This window comes from Rhipicephalus sanguineus, chromosome 2 (assembly GCF_013339695.2).
Source record: "Rhipicephalus sanguineus isolate Rsan-2018 chromosome 2, BIME_Rsan_1.4, whole genome shotgun sequence".
In the NCBI taxonomy this organism is placed as follows: Eukaryota; Metazoa; Arthropoda; class Arachnida; order Ixodida; family Ixodidae; genus Rhipicephalus; species Rhipicephalus sanguineus.
The window spans coordinates 219,331,857-219,358,962 of record NC_051177.1 but is presented as its reverse complement, the minus strand read 5'-3'; the positions used below and the strand labels follow the sequence as shown (position 1 = coordinate 219,358,962).

Here is a 27,106-nt window from a genome sequence, read left to right as displayed (position 1 = left end):
CTAATGCTGAGTTACCAAGGTTGGAGCAGCTACTCTTATTACTAGCACAGAGTCATACAAAAAGACCAGGGGCGTAGCCAGGGGGGGGGGGGAAACAGAAATTTTTCAGTTTTGCTTGCGTATATATACACACACACGAACATACAGGAAGTATGGTTGAACCCCCCCCCCCCCCGAAAAAAATTTCTGGCTACGCCTCTGAAAAAGACATAGCTACGCAGCTGTTGTGAATTCTTGAGGAAGCTAAGCTGCACTCGCTCAGGCATCCTAATAAAGTCACGGAATCTGGAAAAGCACTGACACGCCCTCTGTCATGACAGTCCGCAGCGGAGAAGAAAAAGCGTGTGTCGCCCTCTCTGGTGAAGTTTGCTGGTTCAAGGCCATTCAGCGACACTTCGCCGGCTCCATATTATTTGGTAAATTAAAAAAAAAAAGAGGTGTTACATACAGAAAAATTACTTGAGTGATATATCTTGCAGGACACGAAATCTATAATTTTTTATAATGTGAACTCAACAGGTTAGTGTAATTTTTAAGGCGAGAACCTTAGATGCCTCATCAAATTCCAAAATTGACCATCGGCGTCCCACGTCGGTGGCGTCAACATGCGTGATGCAAAAAATCATAATCGTGGTGATGTCATCATGACGGCACAGATCACCAAAATTTGTGACATCATCGCTTTGCACTGCCTTCGTTATTGGTGGTCTGACCTTGGAGGCAGTGCAGAACCAGGTGAGGTGCAGAAAGCTTTCGCACAGGAATGGGGCAGGTAGACACATCGACCGAAGAAAAAGATGGCTTTCACCTTTAGGTCTATTCGATTCAGCCTAGGTTCTCTGCACCTTCTGCACTTTTTCACGGTGCGCTGCACCTCGGTCCTCGATTCCCGAAGGTACAGCGGCGCCCCCTGCACCACCGTCCTCGATTGTGGCGGGTGCAGGTAAGGTGCTGCCACGGTGCCGCGAACCCTTGAACCTCCCAGCGCGAGGGTGCAGCATTTTGGGTGCAGCCACGCAACCCGCTCCCCGCACATGCTTTGCAGACAGCAGACGACAACGCGACCAGCAGACGATATGCCGGTGGTCGCGGACATCGACGGTGTACAGACCGAAATTTTTCCCATCGTGGACGAGTTTGGAGTCATCGTCTTTGACGGCGAAGCCGAACTCTACACTACCGCAGGTAATTTTGGAAAAGCATGCTGGACCCTTTGTCCGCTCACTGGCACGACGGGGACATTTCTTCATTACCCTTTGTTTTGTTTTTTTGTGGTTGTTTTGCCTTTTTCAGATGGGAGACAACTGCGGGTAGTTTGTGCGTCGGGTCGTCTTGCCAATGCTGACCCGACAAACGAGCATGCCATGCAGGCTATGCCTACAACGCAGCCAACACCGCCAAACCATGCTGAGCCGACGACGCAGGCGTCCGCTGCTGCAGCTGCTGCGCTTTCTCCGGGTCGTGCGCGTCGCGACGACTCGGAAGAAGCTCTATGGAGCGGTCGGAGGACCCGATTTTTGATTGAAAAATATAAGGAGAATTTCAGAAACATTGGCAAAAAGGGAGGACTGAGGTGAGGCAGTGATGAGCACGTTGGTGATAAGCACGTGTGCATTACTTTGTTTACTTTTTTTTTGCTCACAGGAACAAAAAGCAGCTGTTCCTATACTTGACGGATGCCCTGAATGAGGAGTTCGAGTGCTCTTTGAGTGTGCTCCAAGTGACAAATAAGTGGAAGTCACTTGAAAGGGCTTACAAAAGAGCACGAGAAAACAATCGGAAGTCCGGCAGCGGAACTGTGGAGTGTAGGTTTGAAGAGTAAGTTTTCAGTGCTTATTATATCTTCCTTCTGAGTGCATAATTCTGTTCATGACCAACTTCTATTTCATGCGTAGAAAAAGAAAACAAAAAACTTGCACAGTGGCACGCACTTCCCTTAAGGGGGGACACCCCACTTTTTAAAATTTTTTTTATTTATGGGTACATTTTGATCAAACTTTCATCACTTATGTAGTTTGACATGCTGATTTCAAATATGCAATTGGTTTTTCAGTGCAACAAGTACTTTTCAAAATATTAAGAAATTCATGTTTTTTGCATAGACTAATTTGGAGGTAGGTTTTCTCTTAAATGCTGGTTGTGATGAAGGAGACTGGCATATGAAAATGATGTTGTATGGCTAGAGCTTGCAGTGCTACAAGAATGAATGTTCTAGACTGATTTGGGCCAAAGTTACAACATGTTAAACTTTTGTAAGCAAAGGGCTTTAGTAACACCCTGGAGAAATTATTACTTTTTGAAAACATGTCTCATGTTATTTGTTCATATTTAGGGCCTACTGCACTCCTCATTTGTCCACCTTTCTAACAAAAAAAGAATTATTGCGATAGGACAAGTACAACCAGAGATATCGTCACTCCCAAACTACACCTTGATCAAAAACACAGTTTTGAGAAAACGAGAAAAAACATTTCACGACATGTTTGAGGTAATTATGACAAGCACTTGAACGCTAAAGTGATTGAGGATGACACACGGGTTCAATCAGGCAAGAATGAATGTTTTACACCAATTTCGTATAAAATTAGAGCATGTCAAAATTTACATGTAAAAGCAAATAGTAACTTCCAAGAAAAATTATTTTTATGAATGTTCTCTAACAATATGCAATTATATTTTACTCCTACTGCACTTATCAATTCACTACCTTTCTGACAAAAAAGAAGTTTCTGTGCACTGCCTCTGGCACAGCTTGTTGCTGAGACACGAAGTCTCGCAACTTTCTAACATACTCTACCGCCTCGGCTAGAGTTACAGGATTTGAACCTGCCTCAGCCGTTACGACTTCCTCGTCGCACTCTTCTTCTTCTGGTTCCGGACGAACACTCGAAACAATTTCCAAATGAGATAGTTCTGCACAAGTGACAAGATCACTGTCACACTGGACATAGTCCTCAAATGAAGCACCACTGTCAACGTCCAGCTGTGTCGCGCCGCCGCCGATGGATGGGCGATTTAGTGGCGGCTCGCATCGGCTATGCCAGTGCTGCAGTGCACAAAACTTTGTTGAATTGATTTAAAAAAATGAGCTTGGGTCCACGGATCAAGTTCGTTCAACTGAAAAATTCACTATTCTGAAATTCGTTTAACTGAAAGATTTTTGCATAGAATGCATAAGAAAATCGCCGGGGATTTTCTAAAAGTTCGTTATTCTGAAATATTCGTTAAACCGACGTTCGTACAAGTGAGAGTTTTACTGTATTAAGATTGGACGAGTAGAACCAGAGATATTGTTGCTCCAATAAAACACTATCAGAAATGGTGCTTTGGGGAAAGTGGTCAAAAATTTTGTTTATTTACAGACTCTCCCTCCAAAAAAAAAAGCATCTCAAAATGATCCAGGAGAGTAATCGGGATGCATCTTGTCATGGTGCTTTTTCTTCACTGCCTTAGCAAGGCCGAGTGACGCTGCCCTTTTTTTAGCAGAACTCGTGCTACGCCGCAAGTCCTTCTCTTTTGCCCTGTTGGACCCAGTGGATGTGATATCAACGTCGAGCTCTGCTAGCACGGCTGTAGCTGCATGCTCATTGCCTGCATTAAAACGCAGCACAGCCTCTGCGACAGCTGCCTGTGCTGCAAACAGTGACCAGTGCTGCTCTTTTGCCAGCAAGCTCCAGATTACCGAGTGGAAAGACTCATTCGAGTTCTGTGTCTTTCCCCTCAGGCATCTCTGCAGCAGGCTCCTTTCGGACAATCGCTGGTACACGGGCAAAAGAGCTGCAGCCACGTCAGTCGGCAAATTATATTTGTGCTTGGGCTCTGGCTCCCCTTTAGCCTTTGCTGCGTTATGGCGGCACCAAGATTGCTCACCAGTTGGGCACAGTTGGTGGTTCGGGCAACTGTCGGTAGAGGTGACATGATGAAAAGTTGCCATTACTGCCCGGCTCATGGCTTCGACATCACCCACATGCGATTTCAGAGCTCGGCCATAATAGACAGCCAACCTGTCAATCAGTTCAGCTGTCAACCTCCCCTTTCCCCCGAGGCTTCGTTTGCCTTCCCCCTTGTGTTGCTGCACTAAATTGCGCAGTGCGGAACCCATACGTTTCTTGACGTGGTTTATGCAATCCTCTTTTTGTACTTCAAAGTAGCCATAAACCTTTGCTTCTTTGATGGCGTTGTACGCGCGGCTGTCACCGTCGCACAACATGGTCGTGTAACGGAGGTCATGCCGCTGAAGTGACCGCTCGAACAAAATTTTCCCAGCTTCTACCTCCATTTGGCCAGACTTGCAGCTTGTATTCTTTTGGCACTGGTGGCTTGCCTTCCAGAGGTCATAGCCCTCACTGTCTGGCTTAGGGCCATTTTCACAACCCAAACAAAAGTTGGACATCACATGGTAGTCGAGCACGTATCCAGTAAACAGTTCGATAACAGTTCCAACACCAATGTGTGAGGAATGCCCCCTCGTCAACCAAGAGCCGTCATAGCACATGGCAATGTTCTTTTTGTGCCCAAAACACATGTCCTCGTACAGTTCTTTGGCTTCTTTCGCGCACCGAGTCATAACGGTCGCGGCAGCTCGGGTGGCAGCCGGTTCCAGTGTTTTCTTCAGGTGCCGTTGAAACGTTTTGTTGTGGAGCCCCCGCCGCGACAGTCCCATCGACGCGAAAATATCGTTCATGGCTGTTTGGCCATTCCCACTGCAGAGCATTGCACGCGTGGCCAAAATGTTTATTTCAAACGGATTGCACGTCTTTGCACCGTCGACTCTGCGCGAGTTCCATTTCACCGCAGCTTCACCACAGTTGTCGCACAACACGATCACTTTCTTGGCGAGGCCGTAGTCACGGTCGCCCGTGACTAGTTTCGCACACCCGCCACATACCTTGCACCGTAGGGAAGCAGCGAGCAGCACGTTCAGGATGTCTAAGTCGACAATCAAGTACGAAGCTGCAGTGTCCGCAGCTGAGGCCGATGACGCGTCGGTGAAAACCGCAGTCTTTCGCGCTGTTGCCGGTGTCGACTCAAGTCGATCAAGCGTGACCTGCTCACGGGCACTTACTTGCGCTATGTCGCTGCTCGTGACAGTTCTAGCGTCAACTCTCACACGGCTGGAGTCGGCGCGAAGAATGCCGTCGTTCTCGAGCGGATCGCTGCCAACTGCATCGTCGTGGGTCGCTTGCTGATCGGTCGTAGAGCCGCGCGATGGCATGCCCTTATCTAGCGGACCGCTATCACCTGCGTCGACGTTGTTGGATGCCCCGGCACCGCGAGTCGCTTGCTCATCGGGTGCCGAGCGGCGCAATCCCGTGCCTTCGTCGAGCGGACCGCAAACACCGCCGTCACCGTTGTCGGCCGTCGAAGCAGTGACAGTCGCTTGCAGCTCGGTGGCAGGAACCCACGATGTCGTGCCCTTAGCACGTTTTTTATTTTTTGCTCGCCTTCGGCCGAACTGATAGACTGAGTGGAACTTTTTCGCTCCGCCAGGCATGTTCGTCGTGCGGTCGTAACCAAAGCAAAATGGCGCCTCAACTAGCCAGCTTTTCACATGGTTTTCAGATGCAGCGCCCTAAGCCAATCAGACGACGCTATTTTAGTCACGTGATCTGAACTGGCCAATGACCACGTTTTATGCCCACTTTTTCTTTTCCTTTTTTATTGTGCAGGCGGCGGGCTCAGGGTTGCTTGACCGAGCAATAAAAAAAGCCAAGCATGGGAGCTTTTCAACGATACCAAAATGGCCGCGTTCGAGCGAGCCGTTTACGAGTTACAGGCAGCCGAAATAAAGCGCGATTTGTCCACAATTTAAAGGGCTGGGGGCGTGCCAGCGCATTTTTGAATCGCTGTTACGCCGCAAATACGTGGAATTTTTTAATGAAAACTTGCACACAGGTGCGCGATGGTAGTAAGAATACGAAAATGACAATTCTGAAAATTCGATTTTTGGGCAAATTTTCGGCTCCCAAGAGCCGTGTCTCCCCTTAAGTGGATTTTCTTTTCACTCTAACCAGCTCATTGAAGCAGCCTTCTCTCTTACTGAATTTTTTTTCTTCACAACAAATATGCCCTACAGTAAACCCCAATGTGCCCCCAAAAAGTTATCATGCAAAACAACCTACACGCTACTACAAAAAAGCTGTTAGGAGTTTCAAAAATGTTTTTTAAAACCCCAATTTTTTGTCCTTAAAGTGGCAGGGCTTGTGCAAATTAAATTTAGTTAGCAATCATGCATCTCTTTCTCTCATGTCTTTGCACTACATGCAACCAGTCGCCCAAAGTCACATTACGCTAAAGCATGAGGAAAGTCTGAGTGTACACATCTAGCAAGTCTGGAGCTTCAGCTATTTTTGTCATCCTTGTTATGGGAACTGTAGACAGGCGATTGCACCGCTGTAGGGTGCACTTATGGTTCCTACAAGTCGTGTGGTCCGGCCATAATTTGTTTGTATTCCATTATGCACTAGTAGCAGTACTTTATTCGCATACGTCAGCCCAGAGATCCTCTGTTGCACTATTTGCCGGTTATGGATGCAACAGTGAACCGAACTGGTTGATTTCCCATTGTCTTTCTCCTGCTTTAACATAAAAAATAATTGAAAGAGAATTATGTTGAAGCTAGAGTTTAAGAGGGCTTGTCTTTCCTCTTGTGATAACTTTGGCTCAAGCGACATTTCCTGTTCAACAGATCACATCATTGCAAGCCTCTATCTTCTCCTAAACTTCTTTATAGTGTGAGTGGAAGTGGTGACGGAAGGCACGTTACCATGTACATACTAATGCTTTGATGCCAATTGCATTCAATTTTCAGAGAGATGGCAGACATCATGGACAAGCAACACCATGTTAACCCAATCGTGACCTACACACAGGGGCGCAAAATGGTCCGAGAGGACAAGGAAACGCAAGTTTGGTCACCAAAGAGAGGCAAAAGCGCCACTACTATACAATATATTTTTCACAGAGAACCAGAGGCTCAAGTGCAAGCTGCAGCCCCAGCCAGCCAGGAGTCTAGTGCTGAGGAAACAGCAGAAGTGCAAAAGCGTAAGGCGAAAGATCCGCCTTTGGTGCAGCTTCTGCAGAAGCTCGAAGAGATTGAAAAAAACAGGGCTGCTCGACACACAGAGAAAATGGCGCTGCTGGAACGTTTTGTGACAGCATATGAAGCAAAAAAATAAACTTCTTGTTCTCATGAAGTCTCGTTTTATGGCATTTGTACAAATCACATAGGAAGGTGAAAATCGGAGGAGCAAAGCGTGCGAAACACACGATTTCAAGTCCTGACTCTGTGTGCCGGCAATGTTCTCGCGTAGCAGTTCACACAAGTGTGCAAAACATTTAAAAGTCTCAGCACTGTGTGTCAGCAACGTTCTTGCAAAGTAGTTCACACAAGCATGTAAAACACTTAATCTGAAGTCTCAGCACTGCGTGTCGGGAAAAGCAGTTCACACAAGTATGCAAAACATTTAAAAGTCTCAGCACTGTGTGTCAGCAATGCTCTTGCAAAGTAGTTCACACAAGCATGTAAAACACTTAATCTGAAGTCTCAGCACTGCGTGTCGGCAAAAGCAGTTCACACAAGTATGCAAAACATTTAAAAGTCTCAGCACTGCGTTTCGGCGATGTTCTTGCGTCGGCGTTTACACATCTCTCTAACAGCTGCAGTGCTTGTAATGGCTCCATCATTGTCATTTTCAATGTTGTCTTCCCTCGGTAAATCCTCGAAGTTGCTCAATGTGTCGCGACTTCTGCTACATAGGTTGTGTAGCACACATGCTGCTGTGACAATGAGGCAACACTGATCAATGGTGTCTGCATCCACAAGATACAACCGTCTGAAGCGCTGCTTCAAAATGCCAAAGGCATGTTCTATAGCTACGCGTTGCTGGCTGAGCCTCTTATTAAACTTTCGCTTGTAGCGCTCAAATGTGGCCCTGTTGTTCTTGTATGGTGGCATTAGCCATGGAAGGAGCGGGTACGCTGCGTCCCCTAGTAAATAATCGCCGGCGCACTTAGATTCTGCAGTGCCGTAGAAGGGGCTCTCACTCAGCACACGTGCGTCGTGTACGCTGCCAGGGTAACCAACAAAAATGTCAGTGAAACGGCTGTTTGCATCGCAGATTCCTTGAAGAATGATGGAAGGAAATTTTTTCCTATTGTAGTAGGATGCTGGTGATTCATTCTGGTGCGGAATCTCTATGTGGCAACCATCAATACACCCAATAGTGTTCCTCGGACCTTTACCGTCGCTCCTAGCAGCAAAGCCTGCTTTGATATTCGCCCGCTCTTGATCGCTGGGCCAAGCAATCACTTCATCACTGATGCTAAATAGAAAGTCAAGAACCCTTTTCAAGCACAAAGACACGGATGACTCGGAGACATCAAACGTATCGGCGATTCTATACATACTATTCTGCGTACCCAAGTAGCTGAGAGAAATCAGGCAAGTTTTCTCCGCTGGGATTTGGGGGCGTCCTCCCCGCGGCCTAGGAAAAAAGGGCGACGACTTGAAGCGCCCCACGAGTGTTTCGAACGTCTCTCTTGACAGCCGAAACAGGCGCTTGAATTCGTAGTCAAAATAACGGGTCACAACTTCCTCGTAGTATCTAGGTGTGCGGTTACGATCGCTGCGGACCAATTGGGCACCAATTTGACACAACACTGCGTCGAGTTCCTCGTCTTCACTGTCAGATTCAACCAGTTCCATGGCGATGTGGAGTTCCTCCATGTTAACAAACCACGTGCAAATCGTCGGACACACAACTGACGACCGCTTGCCGGTGCGTTGCGGCGTGCTAAACCTCACTAGCCCCGTAGCAGACGGAAGGCTTGCACTTGCACCTCAACATTCGATTGACGTTTTAGCGGTGGCGCTGCTGATGCATTGCATTTGCACTCCGAAACGGGTGCCGAGAAACCTGCAACACTGCTGCACCAGGTGTCGGCACCGGCTGCACCTTTTTGTATGCGGTGCCGTGCACTTTTTCTGAATCGAATAGACCTTTTGAGTCGTCTTAGTCTAATGCATAAGGGACCCTCCGAGTTCTTTTAACGAATGATGGGACTTACTCTCCGAAAAGTGCGTCTCACAAACGTAGTCGCGAGGCGTGAGCTCTCGATCTTTCCTCGATATGGCATGAGCCCACACTTCCAACCTCACCGGGTCGCTAGGAACTTTGAAGGTTGCGTACCCACTCCTTGCAGGATGCGTACCCACTATTGCAGTTCGGCACCACACATTTCCGCCCCATCCTAAAGAAGCAATACTTCTTCACGGAGCAATACTTCTTTTTACGTGCCTTTGTTGCGGCGCGAAATTTGATAATTCAGCGCCGCCGGCAAAACGTGGGAGCATGCTCAAGAGACAGAAAGCCCGCAAATCGCAAAGGAATGCGTGACACAGCTTGCCCACGCGACTTAGGAACTTTCCCTCCCAAGGTCATCTACGCAAGCAGGTGCCCAACATGCGAGGTGTCTATGCATGCGGTAGATGTCGTGTGCTCAGAGGCCGCCACTAGCAGCTCGCTTCAAGCGCTGTACGACCTATAATTCGGGCAGTATCTATTATTAACTGCAGCTAAGATATCTGTCGCATCTATCAATTGATGTCACAGACAGAAATCTGAGAAAATTTACAATGCATGAGGCGGTATCACGATTTTTATGCATTGCGTCCATAGAAGAGCATGCAAACGATGGCAACAAGCCGGAAGCGTCATCTGTCGTGCTGCGACGAAAACCACATTTCCTCTGTTACGCTATTGCGCCGCCCTCGCGCGATGCGGCAGCCGAACTCCTCAAATACTTCTTCCTCCGTGCCCGAGCCTAAGCCCCAGAGTGCATCAGTAGCTCCTCTGTATTTCTTACTGATAATGAACTTACCATTGTCAGAGGTTGATCACTATGTGCATGCGTTGCAATACTCAGTACACCTAAGTACACTCAAGCTTCCTTATAAAACAAAGTGGAAGGGAGAGCCAAAGCTACAATAAACGCATCCTGTGATGGTCGTTACGCAAGCACAGACCTTCACCCCAAAAAGAAAGGGGATTTCAGAGCTAAGTTAAACCTGCTTATAACAAACCTCCATATAATGAATTCCTGGATACAACGAAGTTTTTCTATCCCCCTCCCGCACATGTATATAGAAGCACATGTATTTGAGACCTCTACGTAACGGAGTGGCAACGAGAGATCTCCCCCTCGAAATAACAAATTTTCCCCACTGACGGCCTAAAGGTGTTGGCCCAAATTTTGTCATTTTTGCGTGAGCAGCAACCCGAAGCACCTTCTCCGCTGCGACGGAATGCGAAGCGGCGGTGGCGCACTTTGCGCTCGAAGGCACGGCGACTGCGAGGCGGGCATGCATCCCTCGACCTGGTGATCTTGCCGCCACGGACGTGACCTTTCCGAACCGTTCCCTCAAACCTGATCCCGCTGCTTGCTGCAGCTGGCCTAGCCCACTCCTTTTTCTCGGAGAGAGAGAGAAAAAAAAAAAAAAAAAAGTTTTTTTTTCAACATGCTGGCAGCGCCACTTTTTGGTCACAATGCAAGTCTCTGCGTTTCACTTCGCTAACGTGACACTAGGTGACGCTACTTAAAAAGGAAAAAGAAGGAAAAAGAGGGAGTCGCAGCAGCGCTATGGCTTTCCGCATTCTTTGTGTCTTTCTTTGTTGGTTTTCTTCGGTACGACGCCGTCAAGCCGCTTGCTCTTCGTTTCCCGACGCCTTGTGCTTGTATGAACTGACACGGGACCACGCACCCAGTACCTGTTGTGACCATCTAAGATGAGTGCTTCGACGAAGAAATGCAAGATACTGACCCTTGGGGACAAAATGGTCATCTTGGACGCCGTTTCTAGAGGCGAAAAAAAGAAGGATGTTGCTGCAAAATTTGGCATCCCAGCTAGCTCTTTGTCGACGATTTTAAACGCCACAGATTAGATTCACAGCGCTGTGGAGCGTGGCACGGACAGCAAAAAGAAGTTGAAGTCGTGTGAACCATGTGAACAAAGCTGTGTTCACATGGTTTATGGACATGCGAGCACGAAACGTACCCATCAGCGGCGCTGTTTTGCAGCAAAAGGCAAGGGATTATGCTTGCATCCTGGGCTGCAATGATTTAAAAGGCAATAACGGGTGGCTCGAAGGCTTTAAACACAGGTATGGGATCGTCGGCAAAGCGATCAGTGGCGAGTCTTCCTCTGCGAATAGAGATGAGGCCGACTCGTGGATCCAATGCAAACTACAGTAAAAGCTCGTTAATTCGACTCTCGTTAATTCGGAAAATCGGTTAATTCGGACACGTCATCAGGTCCCTGTAACTATATGCATCACTCTATGAGACTGGGCGCTCGTTATTTCGGACAGATTTGACCGCAAATCGGATAATTCGGCGACTTTCGGGCTGCTGGCAAGGCTCGAAAACGAAAAAAGAACCATTGGGAACAAAAGTGATGCTCAAACGCTGCATCGCCATGGATATCAATTATCGGCTTGGCTTGACTTGAGACTGGTTGAACGCCTTTTGCTTTGTTCCAGTTGGTGTGCAGCATCGTTGAACGCCGTTTTATTGAGGAACGATTCAGTACGGCTCCTTTAGCTTGATCGTTGCTGGTGCTTTTGTGCTGACTTCTCGTGTGAACGCACTCTCCGCCGATGGCAACGCCGGCGAAGCGGCCCAAGTACGAGGCCAAGGACTTCACTACCAAAGTAGAAATTTTGCGTGCCACGAAAAATGGGCTTTCCCGACAAGAAGTAGCTCCTGTGAAATGACGTCGGCAAATAATACGACGTGAGTCTCCTGAGCGCTGTTAGCATTCTTCGCGTATGTGTGGCAGAGCACGCCTGTGCACGCCAATGCCAACTGTTTCAGGCACAGTGGCTATGTTGTACCCGACTCCAGCGATGCCGCAGTGGCCGAAGTGTCGCCGAACGACGGTGCCTACGACGGGCAGGATTTCGGAAGTGTTATGCCTGATGCAGTGACACTCGACGATTATATCGGCATTGATGGCGTTGCCACTGCCGGCTCTCTGACTGATGAGCAAATCGTCAAGGAAGTGATGTATGACGACGAATCCGAGAACGAAGAGCCTGAAGAGGAGCAGCCACACTATGAGCCACACAGGCCCCCTCGTACTGTGAAGAAAGCCGCGGAGGCCCTCGTCATCCTTAAAGAATTTTGTTTTGGCACTGCAAACAGCATGCGAGCTGCTGAGCACCTTGAAGGGCTCAGAAAAATTGTGTCCGCGCAAATTTCTGCTCGAAAACAGAGACGCATCCACGATTACCTTGTAAAGTAAAGGTATGTTGAAAAAACTCTTGCATTTATTGTGTTTATTTCGACCATTCGATAATTCGGACATTCGGTTAATTCGGACATTTTTTCCGGTCCCTAGAAATCCGAATTAACGAGCTTTTACTGTACCGGGTATTTTGGAGCGCTACAAAGCGTTGGATGTGTACAACGCTGACAAAACGGCGCTTTTCTACGAGTTGCTTCCGAACCATACCCTTACGCTTAAAGGGGACGCCTGTCACGGCGGTAAACAGAGCAAATGTCGTTTGACTGTTCTACTGTGCACAAATTCAGACGGAAGCGACAAGTGAGTACCGCTGGTCATCGGCAAAAGTGCCCGACCTAGGTGCTTCAAAGGAACCCGCAGGATTCCCGTAAAATATGTGGTGAACACGAAAGCCTGGATGACGTGCGACATATTTAGTGAGTGGCTGACAGATTTCAACAATGACGTCAAGAGGCAAGGACGCAAGATTTGTCTGTACATAGACAATTTCACTGCATACCACGTAGAGTGGCTCGAGCTCTCCAACACTGAACTGCAGTTTTTATCTGCGAACTGCACATCGCTTGCTCAGCCCCTTGAAAAGGAATTATTAACAGTGTCAAGTGCTCATACCGTCGGTGACTAATCCAAAAACTGCTCCTGAACATTCGAGCGAGATACGAAGGTAGACATTGTGCAAGCAATTGAGATGCTTGAAGCGTCCTGGCGAGGAACAAGTGCTCAAGTTGTTGCGAACTGCTTCCGCAAGGCCCATATCTCAACAGAGGTTCAGGCTGAGGAAATCGACGCCGGAGAGGAGGAGCCTTCATGCCCGCCTGATCTCGCTGAAGCTCAGATTTCGCTGCGCACGAATGGAGGAGCCCCGGACGATGTGCAGATTTGTGATTTTTTATATGCGGACAACTGCGCTGTCACACCTGAGGATATGACTGATGAGGCTCTGGCAGAAACTGTCCGAGACCGCAGAGATGACAACGGACCTTAGGATGACTCGGCATGTGCTTTGCCCTGAGTGAAGGAGGTGCCATCGACCTTTTGCGCCGCATTACAGGCTCGCTGGATGATGATGGAGCAGCACTGTGTTCATTGACGTCGTACAAACGGTCAGTGCTGCCGTCCATCATGAACAAACAACAAAGCAAAATCACGCAGCTTTTTACCGTGAAATAAATGTTTTGGGTGAGTTCTGCCGTCTGTTACTTCTTTTCTTAAGTGTTGCTTTTTCGAATTTTCGTGCCGAACCTCCATATAACGAAATCCCCTTTATAACGTAGTTTTTCAGGAATTTGTCAATTTCGTTATATCCAGGTTTAACTGTATCTTGGACATGGCTGTGGAGATTAGTCCCCGAGGAAAGTAAACAAGCAGCAATTCAGTTATTTTTTTTTCGACTACAGTCAAATCCTGCTAGAAGGAAATTGACAGGACAGGGGAAAAAGTTTGCTGTCCATGAAATTTCATCTATAGACCACAAAATTCAGCAAGATCTGATGATTATGACTCGTCCCATTTCTTTATCAGCAAGTGCATGCATTGAACTTTCGCTAACTCAGACATACTTGGCCGTACATTGAGTGAACATATTTTTTTGTGTGTAACACGTACAAGATTATACAGAAAATTTGGAGCTAAACTCGGGGCGTGGGTTATATGCAAATTTTGGTGCGCAAGTTGGCTTCACGGCACGCCTTCACCGTAATGCAAGGAAGGCGGCCTTGCGTCAATACGCAGGTATCTTTTTTTCTTCCGCGGTTTGTAGTCGGGGGTGCCGGTTATATGAGGGGCCGGTTATGCACGAGAAAATATGATACTCAGACTGCAGCACCGCAAACGAGCGTACCAAAGCTTCGCTGGAGGCCAAAGAGTAAACTAAGTGCTGAAACTCGGCACTGCCATAGCCATAAGTGAACGACAGGAAAGCCGTAAGGCTTCGTGCCGTTTTACGACTTTAGTGCGTTTAATCCTCCGTTCTGTTAGCTGTGTACCTTCGGAGCGTGTTCGCTATTGATGATAGCAACCACGGTTTCCAGTGCAGCGATTGCAGCAAACAGTAGTTCCGTTTTCAATCTGGGTGAGCTGGCCCTGCACGTGCCTTCAGAACTGCATCGTTGCTCTTTGTGATTGCATCTACCACAATTTTGTCCTCAGCGTTGCGGGAAGCAGTGCTGCTTTAAGTCTGTGCACATTGTATGTATACTTCCGTGCTCGCCCATGATCGTGTCGACACGACCGCATTCGTGTTCGTAGCGGTTGCAGCAGAATGTAGTTACACTTGGACTAGGTGCACGCTGGCCGCGCGCGTGCCTTCATAACGCTGTGGTTATTATTCAGGATCACAGAGCTAGTGACAAAGAGCGGTAGTTTTGTTTTGAGCGCTACATCAAAAACATTGCGTTGAGTTCTTGAAGAATGATTCTACCACGGCCCGCACGTGCATCAAACCCACCGGCAGCATCATGGTGGATGGGCGATCTGTCACCGAGCATCTAAATGGTGAAAAATTTACCGGGATGTGCGTGTGGTGACAGAAAGCGTGTCTTCGATGAAGACACGGGTGTTGCAATGCGGCCACGCGACTCTGGAAGTCACAAGCCAATGAGACTGAGCCAATGGGAAATTGTTGCGATGCTAGCAGAATTTCGCTGCAATCTCAGGCGAGCTCCTTTTCCTTATGTGGTAGCACTCGTGAAAACTTCGCTGAAGCAGAAGTATCCAGGAAAAATATTGGCTGTGACGAGACGTTTGTCGTCTCAGAGAAGAGAACGACCCACTGGAAGGCGCTCGAGAGGACGACCCATTACTGAGTAGGAACGCTTCGCTACAGTCGCATTGTTTTCTATGAGTGGCTGACGGGGAATCGAAAATTATTCATTGGGGCGAAAATTTCGTTGTAGCAAACTTCGTTATAGCGGGATTCGACTGTACTAAATTTTTTTTGACAATGTGGCGAGTAAAAATAAATCCATCATTGACAACGAATCTTCACATGGGCTTATGGCCAGAGTTGGTAGGTGATAAGCAAATGGGTGAGGCAAGGTGATGTAGCACAGTCGTTCACTCAAGACTATGCACCCCACAAGAAGATACTCACAGTTTATCTTCTCATCCTTGTACTGGCGGTCCTCAATGGCACATAGGAAGAGTGTGGCCCGATCAGGAAACATCAGGCCGCCAGGCTTCTGCAAATAGTATCACACTACTTAGCTCTTCAGTAAGCATGTCCAACAAAGGCCACTTCTTCCACCAAACCCAATGACTCGTAAACCTGGAGCTGTCTTATTGTATTTGCAGTGATGCTACCTACAAGTACTTCAGAGTTGGAGCAGCTAATTTCACATTCTAGAGTACATTTGAGAAGCGAGTTCCATCTACATTCAGACACCTGAATGTGAATGGGGCTCTTAGGAAGAGCTAGATCAATATCTCAATTTGTTGTAAATCTCACAAAGAAAATGCTCTCTGGAGCTCTCATTATTTCACTAAAATTTCGATAAAATTTATTAATGTTCTATATATCTCTTGCTAGCTTTCCCAGATTTCATTCTGAAATGTCCAGAAACATAAGTGGCAAGTGTGTTGTTAATACAGAATATTGCCTTAAAGGGCCCTGCAACTCTTTTCCAAGTAACCATCGAATGGCTTCACTAAAGAAGTTTATAGCCTCAGGAAGAGATCTGTCACATGCTGTAATGGCTTTCTCTCTCCTCTTGTCCAGACGAACGCGCTGGAAGGTAAACAGGGAGGGAAAAAAGTCATGTGCACATTATGACCTTGAGCACTCTTTCTATTCTTTCTTCGAATGCGTGGCTTGCTTTCAGTGTGATCGTGAGTGAGCGCACGGGCACATGGCGGCTGCAGTATCTACAGCAGAACCCAGCCGATAGGTTTTTCACGGGACTGCAAAAATAAAACGTAAAAGCCAAGAAACAGAAAAAAATGAGAAATTAGAGTAGTGATGTGAAGCACATAATTTTATTTCAAACCTTTCGCTTGAAGAAATCATGCAGCGCCACGCCACGGTAGTCTAGTGGTTATGGCGCTCGACTGCTGACCCAGAGGTCACGGGATTAAATCCCGGCTACAGCGGCTGCATTTTTGATGGAGACGAAAATGTTTGAGGCCTTTGCACTTAGATTTAGGTGCACGTTAGAACCCCAGGTGGTCGAAATTTCCGGAGCCCTCCACTACGGCATCTCTCATATCTAATCATGGTTTTGGGATGTTAAATCCCAGGTATTGTTATAAGAAATAGTGTAGAGTCACCTGGAACATTTTCTCATGCCCGATCAGTGCAAGGTGTTTCTCAACACCTGCAGTGCCATGTGGCTTTTGGCGTCGTCCCTGCGCGCTAATCTCCGCAATAAATTCAGCACTGTTACGGCCGATGAAGTTGTTGGCTCCGCCAATGCCTAGCAGGCGCTGGCTGCGCAAACAGGATGACTCCGGCCAACAAAAACTAGTCTCGAAGTCCGTACTTTTGTTAAATGCATCAAAACGAATTTTTAGCACCCATGCACCTCATAGATGCCATGTTTAGATTAAAAATACAGGTCTTTGAGGTTGCGTTTCTGGTGGCAGAACTTAACAATGCATCACAGCTGTCACTGCTTCTGGCGGCTAATTCGATCGTCAAGCCACCAAGCGGACCAAGCCAAGTAAAGTGAAAAGCCAATGTGGCCGTCTCGGAGGGCCGGTACGCAACGTACAATGCGGGAATGGTCCCACACTTGCGACGTAACAGCGGGGATCCAAATGTATTCGATCCTATGGGAGCTGTGCTGGGGCTGGTCGAAAACGATGGAACAGTCAGGAAAACGAAGCGCCCGGGAACGTAACAGCGGCTTTCTACTGTATGCGGCCCACGATGCTCAAATCAGCCAATGGCCGTGAATTTGGGTATATGGCATCATTTGCAGAAGGAAGAGGGAATGATTTCAAGCTGACTTTGAGAATTAATTGTGAATCCCAGGCCGCGTACTGCGCTATAATGTTTGGCTTGTGTGTTTTCAGGAGCCTCAACTGCAGATCGGCAGCATTTTCTGACCACGCTGAAAAAGTGTTGCAGGGCCCCTTTAAACGAGCTACCAGCGATGTTTCTGGAACAAATGAAATCGGCCGATGAATTGCCACCACACTTCATCGCCACCGATTGGCCTAGAAGTCACGAGCCTCTGCGGAGAACGCATTTTGCCATCAAGCCTACATGCATAAGAGTAGCTACATTGGCACCATGCATCATGCCAGCGCTTAAACAGATCAGGGCTTCATCTGCAGAATAATCCTTGGTCCGTGGCTGTGACTTTGGTGGCCCCAAGATCTAGCTGCACACGTTTTGACACAGGAGTGGAATCCCTGTATTTGTGAACCAAATTCAATTTAAAAATCACAGGTACATGTATCTTCGTGTGCTGATTTTAAAAGTGCAAACAGTTTTTTGGTGACAAATAATTATCGAGATAAATAATAAAGGGGGCAGAAATTTATATTTAATGCGTAAGTGCAAAGCACAATGTATAAGGATTGAAGTACTGCAGACAGTTTTTAAATCCAACAATTAGCAATGCAGGCACTCATCAGAGTTCAATGTTTATAGTACCACAGCTACCAATAAGCATGAACAAAAGCAGATAAAAAATTCATAAGGGAAAAAAGAAAAAGTCTGCTCGCAGCACTATAAGCTTTATGCATTTTAGCATCACTTAGCAAAAAAGAATTACAGCTGTAGCTGTCCTAAGAGATTTAGATGTTGACCCATGTTTTGAACAGCTGTCACTGTTAAAGCTGACATGCACTATCGCTAGGCCCACTGCATTCAGGCCTCGACTGAATGTTGCCGAACATTCTTGACAGCACAACATGTGTGATGGAGTTCAGCTGCAGTATTGACACTAATCACTTGCATACAAAAGACGACGTGTTCAACCAACGATCAGATTTTCGACAACCGTGCTCACTGCAATTGTTGCGCTGTCGGTGCTACTTCTTTTTCTAGGTACAGGTTCAACCAATAAAGAGTTCTTTCTTTACCAGCTTGAGTTAGTATTCTTCACCGTCACAACCACGTGACAATATCGTGGCACCAAATAAGCAGGGCGAGTAAAAGGCTCACTTTGAGAAAAAAAAGCAAAGCGTAAACAGCTGGATCAATCTAAGAATACAGTAAAAGCTCGTTAATTCGGAAAATCGGTTAATTCGGACACGTCATCTGGTCCCTGTAAATATATGCATCAGTCTATGAGACTGGGGCGATCGTTATTTCGGAGAGATTTGACCGCAAATCGGATAATTCGGCGACTTATGGGCCGCTGGCGAGGCTCGAAAACGAAAAAAGAACAATTCGGAACAAAAGTGAAGCTCAAACGCAGCATCGCCATGGACATCAATTATCGACTTGGCTTGACTTGAGACTGGTTGAACACCTTTTCTTCGCGTGTAGGTTTGGCGTCACGCGACTTGGTGAGGGCTGACTTAAGGCAAGACATGGCGATGCCGTTTTTTACAACCTTCGAGTGCTTCGACGAAAAATGTAACAGCGGTTTGGAAGATCTAGGAGAATACTGCCAGCACACGTGGTTCTTCTGGAACGTTAAGGAAATGTCTAGAAATTGTATTCCATTATTCTGAGGCACCTCTTTAGTAAAGCTCAGCCCACCTCCATTAATTTCAAATTTTTCGCTCACGGAAGTTACCACCTTTTCAAAGTCCTCACCACTACAAAAGATCAAGTAATCGTCCACATAACGAAAAACCTTAATAACCGAATTACCTAAGGCGCCTTCCAAAAGATTGTCAATCTTGCTAAGGTATAAATCACTAAGGACCGGAGCAACCTTAGAACCAATACATATCCCTGATTTCTGCAAATAAACGCCTTCCTTCCAACCTACAAGCGTCGACTTTAAATACATGGAAAGGATTTCTAGAAATGCCCCGGTAGAAACACATTTATCGGTGAAAACCGTCTGGTGCGCTTGTTCGTTAATGCATTCGTTAACACAATTTAACAACTCCTCATGTGGCAAAGAATAATACAGGTCTTCAATATCCATACTAAAAGCTTTACAACAGCCGGGGTTCTCCTCCGAGAGAAACTGAACTGGCGCCTGAGAATTACGCATACGAAAAGGGCCTGAAAAACTCAAAGAGGTTAAGCAGTTCTGCAAATAACTAGATACAGCGACTTGCCAGGTGCCTTGCTCTGAAACGATTGCTCGAAATGGGATCTCGTTCTTATGTGTTTTGGCTGAAAAAAACAATTCTAAAGTAAGTGATTTAGCCTTCTTGACATTACACGCTATTCTCTCAAGGTTATGTCTTAACAAAAGGTCGATAGCACGTTGCCCGACTACCGATGGCTTAAGTTTTACCGTCCTAAAATTCTTTTCTATGGCTGTTAATGCTTTTTCTGAGAACAAACTGTCCGGCATAATTACAAAATACCCTTCCTTATCTGAAATTACTGGCCTGAGTTTCTTTTCGACACAGTAATTAACCAAAGGCCGGATACGATCACAGCACGTGAGATGCTCATTAGAACCCTTGGTACTAGCAACGAAGTCTGAAATGCAGTGGGAGCGCTCTTCTTCAGGAACAAGTCTAGTGATTGTACGCGGCAAACTTAAAACGTCTATTGGTTTCAGGTTCGGCTTAAAACAGTATTTAGGACCTAAGGCTAGGGTTTTGCAGTGACTATCATCTAAGGCAGCTCCTCCAAGGACTAGCAGTTGTTAGTCGGCGTTTGTGGTGTCCTGACTTCTTTCTTGTGTCCTTGTTTGCACGCCCTGTCTTTGGTGGTTAATTTTTGAACATTCGGAGATTTAAGTGGTTGTAAGCGCCCCAAATCGCATATGTCGATTATCGGACACGCGAGGCTACATGCTCAACATGTTTTGCGCAAGTGCAGACTTTGAAGAAGGTTGTTTTGGTTATAGTGCGGTACCGCTTATAGTGCGGATATTCGCGACTCCGGCGACTTACGTTATAAGCGGTCTATACTGTATAGGGAGCAAGGCCTGGCAAACTCAAGGAGGCAGGTTGCGAGGGTGTTTCGGTGCTGGCCCACCCCTAGCCTCTGCAGCATTTTCATGGCATCACGAGTTCGGATCCGTTGGGCAAAATGAATGGTTCACAACAGTGTCACCGGAGGTGATGTGCTGGTGGGTTTCCGTCACTGCCTTGTGCATGCCACCCAAATCTCCCGTGAGTGCTTTCAGTTGCGTAATAAGGTGAGTTGGTCCTTTTGCACCAATGCTCTGAAGGCCAGAAGCTCTGCTCTTTGAAATAAAATTGCACAATGCCACAGCCATGTGCACGTGATTAACGCAATCCTCTTTGTCCCCATAAATCTCTTGCTCATCGAGTGCATGATAGGCACTGAAAACCAGGAAGCGGAGCCTAAGTAGATTATTTGACGCTGGGTAAAAAAACTAAAAAATGGCATGTGGCTGCTCTTCTGAAATAATATTTAACAATAAGTACCGTATTTACACGAATATAACGCGAGTTTTTTTCCAAAAATTTGCGAGTTAGATAGGCGCCTCGCGTTATATTCGGGTTCGTGACAAAAATAACACAAATATAGCGCGAAATTTTTTCGAGCTTTTTTTTTTGTTTAAAAATCTTCGTCCCTGTAGCGTGCGCCGCACGTTCCAGGGACTTGGCGGGTTCGTCACACCATATAGCACATTTTATTCCTACTTGCACCTCCGGTGACCGCGCGCGGGAAGGCACCGTGTCGCCGACGCCTGCCTGGCGTCTCGGAACACCGCCGCTCAATACGGAAACCTCGTGCGTATCGCAGTCGACGCAGGCGCCACTACGGTATGCTGCGGCGATCGCATTGTGCCGCTAGCGCTATGGGAGCCACAGTGGCAACACGTGGATAACAATCATTTCGGAATAACTTCGCCTCCTTACGCCTCGCGCTCGCTCGTCGCTGTGTTCGGAACGCACTTTCTTCCGCATTGCCTGTCATAATGAACAAGCGGACTCAATATACTGCCGCGTTTAAAAAACAGGCGATCCTGCTGGCCGAAGAGAGGGGAAATTCGAGTGCGGCGCGGCATCTCGGAGTGACGGAGTCAACCGTTCGAGGTTGGAGGAAGTGCCGTGACCGCATCTTCCAAGCTGCACCGACTCGCAAGGCGTTCCGTGGGCCCAAGACCGGCCGTTTCCTGAAAATTGAAGAGGACCTAGCAGAATTCGTGCGCCAACGTCGCGGCCATTTTCTGCCTGTCAATGCCGAACTTGTGCAGATCAAGGCAAGGGAGCTTGCACGTGAGGCGGGCGTGCCCCGTGACACCTTTAAGGCCAGTCGCTCGTGGGTGCAGAAGTTCATGCGTCGTGCGGGATTCTCGCTTCGCCGAAGGACTTCGATTTGCCAGAAGCTTCCGGCGGAGTACGAAGAGAAGCTAATTGAGTTTCAGCGGTATGTAATTAAGATGAGGAGGGAGAAGCAGTACCCCGTAGGCCAGATCGGAAACGCGGATGAGACGCCAATCTTTTTGGACATTCCGGCTGGCTACGTGATCGACGAACTCGGCACCAAGGAGGTACGCGTCCGCACAACGGGCAGCGAGAAGACTCGGGTGACGGTGATGCTGGCGTGCACGGCGGACGGCCGCAAGCTGCCGCCTTTTCTCATATTTAAAAGAAAGACTCTCCCAAAGAACGAGACATTCCCGCCCCGGATGTACGTCAGGTGCAACGAGAAGGGCTGGATGGACAGTACCATGATGAAAGAGTGGATCCGTGTTGTGTGGGGAAGACGTCCGGGTGCGCTCCTCAACACTCCAGCTATGCTTGCGCTAGACGCATTTAGAGGCCACTTGACCGATGAGGTCAAAGAAGCGCTCCGCAAGTTTAACACCGACCTTGTTGTCATTCCCGGAGGAATGACTTCGCAGCTCCAGCCACTGGATGTCTGCATAAACAAGCCCTTCAAGGATCTCGTACGATGGGAATACGAGCAGTGGCTGGAGGCTAGCAATCGCCAACTGACTCCATCGGGTCGCATGAAGCGAGCGTCAGTGAGCAAGGTCGCTCGATGGATTCATAATGCTTGGGAGGCCCTGCCGTCGGCAATAGTGTCACGGGCATTCCTGAAGTGCTGCCTCTCGAACAGCCTGGACGGCACGGACGACGACGCGGTTTTTGCCGACAGCGACAAAGACTCGAGCAGCGAGGAAGAGTAATCAGGCGAGCTAGTGGTTCTAGCATTTCCGACGGATGTAAATGTAAATAAAGCCCTGCGCGCGACCACTTTTTGACTGCTGTTTACAGTTGCATCACTTCGCGTTATAATCGTAATAAACTTTCTTTTTTTTTTCGTCCAGGCTGATAGTACCCCCCTCGCGTTATATTCGCGGTCGCGTTATTTACCGTATTTACTCGAATCTAACGCGCACCTTTTTTCCGGAAAAACGAGTCCAAAAATCACATGCGCGTTAGAATCGAGTACCGAAAAAAAAAAAAAACTCGGTTATCGTATTGCCATCGACATTTCAAAATGGCCGCCTCCTACGATTTCTGCCATTTTTTCAGTTCGTAAGTTCGTACGTGTGCTGAGATGTCATCCCGTTCTGCGTTCGCATCGACGGCATGGAAGTGCCGACTCCAAATACTCGACGAGTGTACCACGATGCCGCATTTAAAAGAATAGTTATTACATGTGCAGAGAGACGGACGGAAATCGGGCCGCATCGCAGTCGTTCGGATATAGTTCGGAGTTCCCGAAACGTGCGTGCGAGACTGGCGCAAACAGAAGCAGATTTTTTACAGCAAAGCTTCACGAAAAGGTTTCAGTGGACCAAAGCAGGGCCGGTTTCCCGAAATCGAAGAGCGTTGACAGCGACAAGGAGTTGTCCGACAGCGACGAGGACTGATCCATTACGCGACTCGTATCGCCGCCGTAGTGGTGACAGTTTTAGCGGCAAGGCCTGCTTTTTGACTTTGTGTTTTACTTTTTTGAAACTTTAGTTCTTTAAAACCCAAATGCTTGTTCTTCTGAATGTGCGAAGTTTGACTCCTACGGACTTTTTTTGTTCTTTTCTCTCACTAAAAATGGGTGCGCGTTACAATCGATGTATTACTTTTTTTTTTTTTTCGTCGCGGAAAACGGGTGCGCGTTACAATCGAGGGCGCGGTAGAATCGAGTAAATACGGTACGTGCAAATACGGTATGGCCATTCCCATCACTCAGTACAGTTGCAGTAAAACTGATAGCTGGGCGAGTTGGTATGAATTCATGTTTAAAAGTTTTTTTAGCGCGCACAAAAGACAGGGACCCACAGAAAGAAGGTAAAAACGAGCGCTTACTGACAACTGATTAATTTTTGAAAGGGACTAAACATATAGGCACAAATAAAAATCACAAAGCATGCACGGAGCTAGTCAAGAGGCATATGGGCAGAATACAACAAGTGAAACACAATTCAAAAAGGACATTTCTTTATGAGTAAGCGCCACCGATGGTTGACTGGTACACTTTTTCCCGCACCCACTTATATGGAACACTTCCGTGAGTTCACGTGTATGTTTATCACTGTGAGCAAACAAAATGTTTGTGTCACTGAAAACAAGATTACATTGACATGATTTGCAATGATTGGACAAGTGCGAAAAGGTTTCTTTCCCCAAAGAATTTCTTATGTTCTCTTAGACGTGTGTTGATGCAGTGACCCGTTTGTCCAATATACATATTTCCACAAGTTAGCAATATCCGATAAACAACCCCCCTTCTCTGCACCTTATGAACTTCGATCCTTCTTTCAGCCCACAACTACATTTTCTCTCTCTTTAAGTTAAAGGACCCCTGACAGCAAAATTTTTGTTGGTGACTTTTTTATTGTAATTTGTAGCTTTGGGTCTGGTAATCCCTAAGTTAAATCGTAAATGCTCTAGCGTATCGTATAACTAATTCTAGCGTAGTTAATTGTGACCATTTTAGCGTCACTTCAAAACGCCCGCCTAAAAACCACAAGAAACTAGCGACCCATGCGGGGAGCGTCAAAGACCACCTGCACTCAAGCTGTGGTGACGTAGAAAGCGCGGTTTTCAAATCGGGGCCCCGCGCGCGGTAGAGATTGAAAGTATGTGGGTGCCTCGGTATGGGTTAAACCTGTTAAGCGCGTGACCCCTCACGAAAACTACCTCGAGAGCAGCCCGACAACGCTTCACGCCGCACGCTTCGACACAGCAAAGAGAGTGAAAGCATGGCTGGCAGTCGGCTCCAAACACACTCAGAGATCGTCGACGTCATTGTTACTAGCGTATCGTCACTCAGGGTGATTTTTGTGCAATGTATCACACCGAACACGTAGCACTAGTGTCGATGTTGCAGGGCAGCCGATTTTTTGTTTTTTCTCCTACGCTGTTTGACATCGAATTAAAATAACTTCCATGCGACGGATGCTGTTCAAATTTGGCCAAGAAGACCTATGCATACCAAGCGATCGAATGATGGGCACATCTCGATCTTGAAATTTGATGTCAGTGCTCCTTTAAACTTTTTGGCAACAGCCTGGCACAACTGTTGCACTTTTATCAGAGTGCTGAAAACAACATCAATGTCATACCTGCTGCCAACATTCTTCAAAGCATTAGAAAAATGATGAACATAAGGCACAACTGCACAGCGCTTTTTGGCTGTTCCTTGAAGATGAATGCAAACCCTTTACTATTCGTATAAGTTTATCAACCGCTCTGGTGATAAACAGTTCTGGGAAACCTGCTGAAGTTAACCTAGCTACAGTAGACTCTCGTTAAACGGAACCTGAAGGGACCAAGAAAATTTGTTCCATTTAACAGGGGTTCTGTTTACTGAGAGATGAACAGGAGTGCAGAATCCAAGTATGAAACCAATTATATTAGATGCAGTTGTTCCGTTTAAGCAGCAGTTCCGTTTAAGCAGCAGTTCCGTTTAACAGATTTTCGTTTACTGAGAGTCTACTTACTTGTTCAGAAAAACTTTCTTTTATTAAGTGAAAGCAGGACTTCACATGGCCCCTTCAAGACACGACACTGCTATTCCGTTTTTAACGATTTTTGAATGCCCCGACTTGTAGAGGAGTAAGGGTTTTTCTGATCTAGGGCTGTACATCCAGCACATGTGGTTAGGTGAAATTCATACATGAGATAGCAAAAGAAAAACAACTACCGTTTCTAGACCTATCATTGCGAATTTGTGAAGTCCCATCAACTTTGATATCCCAAAGTTCGAGTGCATCACTGCAAGGGTTAATAATAAGACCATGATTCACTCGTACCAAGCTACTGTCTAATGGCAGTCTCTGCCATGCTCAGATTTATTTAGTGTACCCTAAGCTCCAACTCGGCACACAAGGTGACCACTGGGGCGCATGCTAACACTCGTGTCGTCCCTCTTTGTTTTCTGCTCCTCGCTTTTAAACCTTTCCTTCAGGACTACCGTGCTTGCGCTGCAAACCCTTTCAATATGCATGCTTCGTCAAGCTTTATTTGCATCGTGCTTTTATTTGCTTGTAATTGTGGTCAGAGTGTTGTTTTAATTGTCTTCATGTCTGTTCCTGACCAGACGGGTTTCCGACCAACTATCGATTTCATGCATGCTAACCGTTCAGGTACAAATGAACCAGTTTTCCCATAGACTGTTACCTTTCTAGGATGGTGGGAACAGCTATCTCTGTCAAAGTGCGCTTCAATTCTGACACTAGCAGTAATTGAAAATACTTACGAGCCACTTGTCACGGGCGTAGAGCACGGTGTCCAGCATGGACTCGTAGAAGAGGCAGTAGCCCATCCACTCGGAGATGATGATGTCCACCTTGTCAACAGGCAACGTCACCTCCTCCACCTTGCCTTTGACAATGGTGACCACGTTGGCCATGCCGTTCTCGTGCACTATGCGCTCGGCATGCTCCACCACACCCGAGCACTCAATCTGCAAAGCACAGCATTACAAAGGACATTTTTTTTTTTTTCAATACTGAGAGAAAAGTGGGGCGAGTCCTTTTTTTTCAAATGAATTATACAGGGTTCATAAAGGTTTCACATTCAAGGGTTTTGAGGAACTTTCAAACCCCTGTCAATGGTTTTTTCAAGGATGCAGAAAAGCATCTCAAACAGGAATTGTTTTCTCTACATTCAAATCCCGCTGTACAGAATTGATGGGATGCACCAACGTCTGTGTAGCGTTGCAAAATTTCATTTACAGACCATAAATGTAAGGAAGATCTGACGACCATGACTCATCCTGGCAAGCGTATGCATTATTATTTTTTTCTTGCATCGAACTCTCACCGACTCGGACATACTTGGCCACACACAGAGTGAACATATTTTCTTGCCTATAACATGCACAAATTACATAGAAAATTCAAAGCTAAAGTCCGAGCGCAGATTATGCCCAAATTTCAGTAAGCAAGTTGCCTTCATGGTATCTCTTCATGATTATGAAGGAAGGATACTTCACGGCAATATGCAGATTTTATTTTTTGCCCCCACGGTTCATAATGGGAGGTGCTGGTTACCAATGTTCTGTCTGCAGCAGTTGCGGCAGAAACTCTGAAACTTTATTGATTCCAACATTCTATCATTTGCGATGCTGAGGGCTAGGGTCAGAAAGGCTCTTCACAATCTTCCCCAGGACCACGACCCCGTCAAAAATGGCAGGGATAGGCATGTGTACAGGGCAATAAAACAATGTACAGAGTGGAAAACAAGTCTAGTTCAAAGTGAACCGAACATAACAGTAATATAGCCCAATAAATTAAAAAAAAAAAAAAAACATTAGTAACGATATAACACAGATCAGACAGAACA

At 46.8% G+C, this 27,106-nt stretch overlaps 3 protein-coding genes across 4 annotated transcripts in view; 1 reads left to right on the top strand and 2 right to left on the bottom strand.

Annotated features, from left to right (window-relative positions):
- Positions 1-27,106, bottom strand: part of LOC119384093 (protein arginine N-methyltransferase 1) — a 93,531-nt gene that overhangs the window by 19,378 nt on the left and 47,047 nt on the right. For both annotated transcript variants that reach the window (XM_037652386.2, XM_037652384.2), the window contains 2 exons: positions 26,019-26,225; positions 15,399-15,486 (listed from right to left, as the gene is read on the bottom strand). In XM_037652386.2, coding sequence (XP_037508314.1) covers positions 15,399-15,486; positions 26,019-26,225 — 295 coding nt within the window. The remainder of the gene's footprint in view (positions 1-15,398; positions 15,487-26,018; positions 26,226-27,106) is intronic.
- On the top strand, positions 817-7,196 carry LOC125757309 (uncharacterized). The gene is made up of 4 exons (XM_049412768.1): positions 817-1,185; positions 1,294-1,573; positions 1,645-1,818; positions 6,812-7,196. Exons 1-4 carry the CDS (start codon positions 1,035-1,037, stop codon positions 7,176-7,178), a joined length of 972 nt encoding a protein of 323 aa, XP_049268725.1. The 5' UTR covers positions 817-1,034; the 3' UTR covers positions 7,179-7,196.
- On the bottom strand, positions 7,181-8,769 carry LOC119384094 (uncharacterized). The gene has a single exon (XM_037652387.2). It carries the CDS (start codon positions 8,726-8,728, stop codon positions 7,604-7,606), a length of 1,125 nt encoding a protein of 374 aa, XP_037508315.1. The 5' UTR covers positions 8,729-8,769; the 3' UTR covers positions 7,181-7,603.